The 7163-nt window shown below is 39.6% G+C and overlaps 1 protein-coding gene across 1 annotated transcript; it reads right to left on the bottom strand.

Annotated features, from left to right (window-relative positions):
- Window positions 1-243: 243 nt before the first annotated feature.
- On the bottom strand, window positions 244-6290 carry LOC306845707 (fascin-2-like). Its single transcript, XM_079378654.1, has 5 exons — window positions 5159-6290; window positions 2221-2377; window positions 1990-2111; window positions 1714-1881; window positions 244-1599 (listed from the first exon to the last, which is right to left on the bottom strand). The coding sequence occupies exons 1-5, from the start codon at window positions 5976-5978 to the stop codon at window positions 1394-1396; spliced, it is 1473 nt and encodes a 490-aa protein (XP_079234780.1). The 5' UTR covers window positions 5979-6290; the 3' UTR covers window positions 244-1393.
- Window positions 6291-7163: the final 873 nt, after the last annotated feature.

The following is a 7163-nucleotide window of genomic DNA, read 5'->3' as shown; positions in this document are numbered from 1 at the left end:
ATCCCCACTCCAAACAAAGTGGTTTGGAGAATGAATGAAAGAATAGATGGATAGATGTATGATTGTGAATTAGCAGAAGGCACGTCCACCGCTCCGCACTCACTTCCAGGAAAATCATGAGCTAATGACAATGCAGGTCTGAAAACATGCTGCTCTTTAGCCTGCAGACTGTTTAGAGGCCGATCTCTTAATACCATGATCATCTGATTTTTGAGAGAGAGAGAGATTACAGGAATTAATTTACTGGGAAATCTGATTTATTTATGTGGTCCCACTTTATATTAAGTGGCTGCAACTACTATGTACTTACATATAAGATAATCATTTTATACAATGCACTTATTGTGTACATACATTTTTATATTGGACATAAAGTAATTGTACTTGTATAAAGTTTTTTTTTTTCATGAAAAAATACCTACATGTAATTACATCTCTAATTAATTTCTGTAATTACATTTATAATTAGACTGTTGACTCATCCCTTGCACCTTAACCCACCCTTAAAAGTACCCATACCACCAAACCTGTCCCTAACCAATAGCAGCAAAAGTGTTTTGCAATTCAATATGAACACAGTGAGTACATTGTACTTATTTTTTGATGTAAGAGTCAAGGCCACTTAATATAAAGTGGGACAATTTATGTAATTGTTATTGTTAAAATAAATGATGAGGAACTACATTAAGACAAGGGATTTGTGTAATCATCAGTTTAATAACTCTTGGACAGATGCAAAATTAAAAAGAAACACACACCTCAAAACATTCACCATAGTAGAAATTTTGATAAATATCTGAAAACCTATAAGCCTGTCATAAGTTTAGATATTTAAACGTGTCTGTGGCTGACATTACCAAAAGTTTTTGCTTACTATTGCTATTTGACAAATGAAGGTGAAGGTGTCTGATGATAGGGCAGGACCGCTAAACCAATATTTCCAACTGTGGAGTCCAGGGACACTGCTGCTGTAGGCCCCTTACAAATATATTTGTCAGAAGTACCATTCATTTTATAAGATGCTAAAATGTAATAAAAAGTTGTTAACAAAATAAGATGCTAAGAACCTTACGTAAAGTAGTGCTCCTTTCAACAGAACAGTATTGCAGCCTAAATAACCAACCGTTGTTGTATTTGTGTTGAAAACTGACAGAGTAAAGTAAATTTGTATTGTATCCTAGGAATCAACGGATGATACTAATATTATCTACAGTATTAGAAACAAAATCACAGATATTTCACATCCTAACAACAAAAAAAAAGATTTCAGAAAGAAAGTCAGTGAAGAACAACGTATTGCTGAAAAGTCATTAGTTGAACAGGTGTCAGGAGGAGAACTTGTTGTTTCTCTGTGAGTCTGTATTTGTGTCTCTGTGGGTCTTTGGTACAGCACTCAGTGCTCCCACAGGGACGAGGCGTCCACATTGAGCCCGTCGCCCATCAGTGTGCCTCCCTGGTCTCCACGCAGGTATTTGCCATTTTGACCTTTGATGCCAACCCGTCCATACTCTGCAAACTCAAAGAAGAACTCCTCAGGTTTGTCTCCATCGGTGCACACCAGACCACTGCTGGAGACGTACCAGAACTTTTCATTTCCACCTGTGGTAGAAAAAGAGTTTTTTTACATAAGTACATTCATCAGGTGTTTGCAGAAATGTGCTTCTCAGTGAAACCCTAGTGAGTTACAGCTTACACAATACCAATATGACTCACTTTTTATTTGGTATGCGCCATCGCTGAAAAGCAATGAGAAGATATCATAAACAGAGCGGCTGCAGTCCAGTGTATTGGAGGTTTTGTGGTGACACACAAAGCCGTTCTCCCCACGCAAGACCAGGATTGGACGATTAATCAGCTTTAGCACAAACTGCTCATCCTCCCCTGCCAAACACATGCAAGGATTTATCTGACTCATGTCAAGTGGGTATTCAGCAGTGACAGGTCAGTAATAACATGCTAGAAGTCAGAAAAAAACTTGTTTGCACTCACCCAAAGAATTACTCACAGCAGCAAGCTGACCATTTTTCTTGGTGCAGACATATTTTCCATTGTTTGCTCTCAAAGCAACTCGCCTGCCCAGCCATTCGATGTCAAACATGGTGCTGTCTTCTCTATCAGTTACAAGAACACGCAGTTAAGACGTTTTCCTATTGTCATTAACATCAGTTTATGAAATGCATCAAAATTAGTGTAATTTGTGATAATAATGGAAACACTTACGCTTCTGTGGCCGTGGGCAGAATCCCTCCGTGAGTAACGAGTGTCCAGTAATTTCCGCCGTTAGTTCTGAACATGCACTTCTTAGTGTCTTTATCAATCTCCATCTGAAATGTCTCCATGTCTGTCTCATCATCCTGATTAGCTAAGATGCTAACACCTGGAAACAAAGACATTTTCATGGCTTCTCAATGGCTGATGCCCGTTTCCTTTACAAAATGATGTTGATGAAACTTTGCCCCCAACCTGACAGCTGATTGTACTGGTCTCATGTGATTATTATATTATATTATATATACTACTATTACTGCTACTGTTCAATTATTGGGTCATTTGTTTTCCTCGCATGTAATGGCTGATTTTTTTTGACAAATTCAAATTGCAATTCTGTATTTTGTTTACTATCTCAAGTTTATTTCATCAGAATGCACAAATACATTTGAATGCCTATCAATGAGAAAACATGCCTTTTGACTGCACTATTTTATTAAAACTGTGTAAAGGGTTTTTGTAAATGTAACAGCAGTTGTCAATGGAAATTTCCACTTATTGCTCTGTTTTACAATGTGCCTGAGTCTCACTAAACCAGTAATCACCTGGTTTATCTCATCACTCTCTCTGAACCTGTGGTCTAAATAACATTACCAGCAAACTTACGTCTATACTAACTAGTCAAAGTGGCCAGATTGTGTGGATTGAGATTCAAATAAGTTGTTTCAGAAATATCCCTTGACTGTCTCTTAAGCCTTTTACTGGAGTAATCCCTAACACTCACCCCAGCAGCCTGCTGCTATAATTCCTACAGTGGTAAAAAGCTTATGCATAGGGGGACTAATAAGCATGTGGTGCATGAAACATTCAGCCTCAGCCAAACAGATTCAGCCTTTAACAATTCCAGCTGTAGCCTGTGATGTTGTTCACATAGGTAATCTAAAGGTTCTATGGCCAATTAGTGGAAAACCATTTACATTGTTTGCTATTCGTTCTTGTTAGTGATTTAAAGATGTATTCTACTATATGATAAAAAGCTAAAAGCTTGCAAATATTTAGCTATGAGAATGAAAAGCATTTGTCATTTTGGCTCATAATTGTGTTCAAAGCTTGTCCTTTTCCCCTTTGTATCAAATGTCAGCCTTCCATTTGCCCACAATGACTCTAAGAGACAGATGTCTTGCAATGGATTCAATAGGTCTGTTTTATTCTATTCTAGGACTACCAACAAACTCTATTAGCGCATTCAGTACCCAGGGTCCAATCCTAGTCTTGGTCCTGGAGGGCCAACGAGTTCAGCTCCAATTTGCTTTGGGTGAAGAAAGTTTCTAGTCATCCTAAAGATCTTGATTAGTTGGTTCAGGTATGTTTAACTGAGCTTTCTGCAGAGAGCCAACGCCCCTCCAAGAGCATTACTGGACACCCCTGGTATACACCTTTGAAAATTTTTTAAAATTGGTTGGTTGCTTTGGTCACACTTTAGTTTAAGGTCCAATTCTAGCTATTAACAAACCATTAACTACGAATTTTGCCTCAAACTCCTAATTTGCTGCTTATTAATAGTAAGGTAGCTGTTAAATTTAGGTATTGGGTAGGATTAGGGATGTGGAATATGGTCATGCAGAATATGTACTTTATGAGTACTAATAAACAGCCAATATGTTAATAATAGGCATGCTAATAAGCAACTAGTCAATAGTGAGAATTGGTTCCTAAACTAAAGTGGTACCATTGCTTTTTTCCCCATGTGGCTACAATGAATGCAGACCGTAACAATCCCAATCCTGTTTCTGGAGATCTATTTACCTGCAGAGTTCTCTTCCAACCCTGATTCAACACACCTGTCTGTAATAATCAACTGCTCCAGGAACAGGATTGGGCACCTCTCGGATACAGTATATTCCAAGAATATGGTTAGCTTCCCTAGCTTTCATGTTCCAGTCTGTGAACTGATCATTTAAGTATAATCTCTTTCAATGAAACATCATTTCATTGATCCTCTTCACCTCACTAATCCATTTCTGAAGATCAGCTCACTTACTCGATCCAGCTGATTAACAGCCCACTGGAAGTGAAGAATATGCAAAATGTGCAAATCACTTGTGGTTCTTTTAATTTGAACTGGACACAGTGGATATGACAAATCCCATTGATTTGGTTGCTTAACACAGTGGATTTAATGGTGTTACTGGATGACCATACATCCACAGGCAGACCCATAGATGTCTACAAATGTTCACACTTTTCTGAGATTCTGTATTGCACACATGCATTATCCAGGAAATAATGGATGACTACACTGTAAGCTTTTGGAAAAGTTACTTCTATCTCCAGAAGTCCAGGCATGTTTTATGATCAGTGTGTTTGCCTGCATTCAACTTACATAAAAAACAAACAACAGTGTGTTATAGTTCTAGCACTATGTCAGCAGACAAACTTTTATCAGTTTTGTGAGGAACAAGTCAAATCTTATAAATGTATACTGACCACCTCCAGAATCCACTTTTGTCATATTCAGCTATGTTGCTGAACACATTGTTTTATACTGGGGTGCCCAATCCTGTTCCCGGAGATGTATCTTCCTACAAACTCAACCTTGATCGTACACAACTGAACCTGCTAAATAATATTTTCAAGAGCACTTGTTAATTACAGACAGGTGTGTTGGAGCAGGTTTCGAACTGAACTCTGCAGGTATGTAGATCTCAGTTGGGAACCACTGTTTTAGTTCGGTGGTTCCCAAACACGTTCCAGAAGATCCATAACGCCACAGATTTTACTCCTTAATCAAGTGTGGTCTCCTTAATCAAGCACACCTTATTCAGGTTTGAAACTGGTGTGTCAGACAAAGAAGACATGCAAAAAGTGTTGGGGGCCTCCAGGAACAGAGCTGGATAATAATTACTATGACACGTCATCACATGCTAACAAATACACAATCATTGATTACCTTGACGAATAGACACATATCTTTTGTTGGCTGCCTGGAAAACAACTTGTGGGTGACTCTCTTCCAGATCAAACAGCTCATCTTTCCCTGGCCTTGAACAGCGGCCAGACTTCAGGGTGCCCCTGGGGCCCATTGGTGAGATAAACTTGCCTTCACTGTCCTTAAAGGCCAGCTTGCCAGACTTGAGTTCCAAGGTGAAACTAGTGTTAGGCCCGTGATCCATTACCAGCTTACCATCATTGCTGAGAAAGCGGTTGTCACAGGTCTTCAGACTGTACTTGCCATCCAGATAGACCAAAGTGATCAAGGACTCAACGCTCCAGGGGATGTCGCTGTCCATGCAGAGCTCGTCATCTGCGGTGGACAAGCGTGCATAGCGCTTGCGGGATACACTTAGCAGGTTGGCCTGTGGGTGAAGGGCAAGATGCATGGCCCATTGTTCAGATTCTCCAATGGTCTGGGCAAAACAGGACAGATATTCTGCAGAGCCTCCAAAATAACGCAAATATGGCTCAGAGTGTAAGGCCCAGCGTCCATCTGACTGCGTCACAAGCAAGAAACGGCAGGATGAGTTTGGCACTTCCTCCTCACAGCTCACCTTGCCATCTTTATCTGTGGCCAGATAACGTCCGAGATGACTGCGCAAGAAAACCACCTGGCTGTCCTGGTCTTGCTCCAGGGTCCAGATCTGTTTCTTCTTCAGGCTGGTTCCAGATGCATTTACCTTGAACCCAAATGCCTCTGCCGTGAGGTAACGATTTTCATAATTAATAAGTCCGAACTGGAGCTTTAGAGCCATACTTATTCCATTCGTGGACATTCTGACCAGGTGGCTCCCTCGTTTTAGATGTTTTGTGTTGCAGATTAAAAATGCTAAAAAGATGTCAGTATACCCTTGACTCTCCTCTGAGGCTATTAAAATGTAAATTAAAGCTTCTTCCCTGCTCTGAACATTGAGTTTCTTACCCGTCTCTTCCCTTGTCCACTCAGACTCAACTACAGATTAAGGCTGTTGTCCTTGCGAGGTTCCTTTATCGTTAGAGCAGCAGTCCCAGGCTACACTAGGTTACCTTTGGCTACTTCTCTGTATTCACACAGGTGATTGCTTGCTGCTTCCTAATCAGTCTGGATTAAACTCAGCAGGGCGCACCACCTCAATCCAACAAGCTACTGACATCATACACACCACGTCTCTGACTCCTCCCTTTTGTCCTCTGGCAGATCTCTCTCTCTCCCCCTCCCTCTCTCCTAGTTTTCAGTCCCAACCCAACCACCACCTTTCCCCACTTTTCTCTCACTCTTGCTTTCTCTTTATACACTGGTTGTTCTCTTGGAGTATCCCTTTTGGATTAAATATATTGTTGTTCCGATGATAAATAATACAATATATATTTTGATATGTTTTTGGACACTTGTTCTTTATTTCTTGCCTTTATATGGTAATATCACATTCTCTGAGGAGTTTTTTTTAAACACTGCTTATTTGACCTTCCTTATTTCCCAGTCAAATATGTATTCTTTAGCCTGTAGCTCAGGTTCTGATGCTCATGACGTATGATCTGTCACACAGCACCTGCCGATCTGTATCCTTATAAGGGTATTACTGAACTTACACTACAAGGTTTCAAATATTCTACAAATTGGTGTTCCATTATTTTTGACAGATCCATTAATGTATTTAAACAATATAGACACAAATCATAATGTTTAGCTATATCCCACATTTATGTTTAATCATTTTAATGCATGATTTCATGATTTCACTGCTATATAGACCTTCCATCTTCCACATGTATTTCCACAGGAATGAAAGTTTGTATGAATTTATAAATGAACCACTCTTTTTAAAAACTTCCCGGTCTACTGACATTTGTTATGATATCTGCCTCAAACATTACAATGCTCATGATTTTTGGCTTTTGGTTACTTTGTTTTCCCATTTATTCACTGATAGCTCTTTTGTCGCCCAACTGTTGAGTGAAATTTGTAATAAGGTGCAGAGGCA

This window comes from Barbus barbus, assembly GCF_936440315.1.
Source record: "Barbus barbus genome assembly, chromosome: 3".
Classification (NCBI taxonomy): domain Eukaryota; kingdom Metazoa; phylum Chordata; class Actinopteri; order Cypriniformes; family Cyprinidae; genus Barbus; species Barbus barbus.
This window is presented reverse-complemented; position numbering and strand designations above follow the sequence as displayed.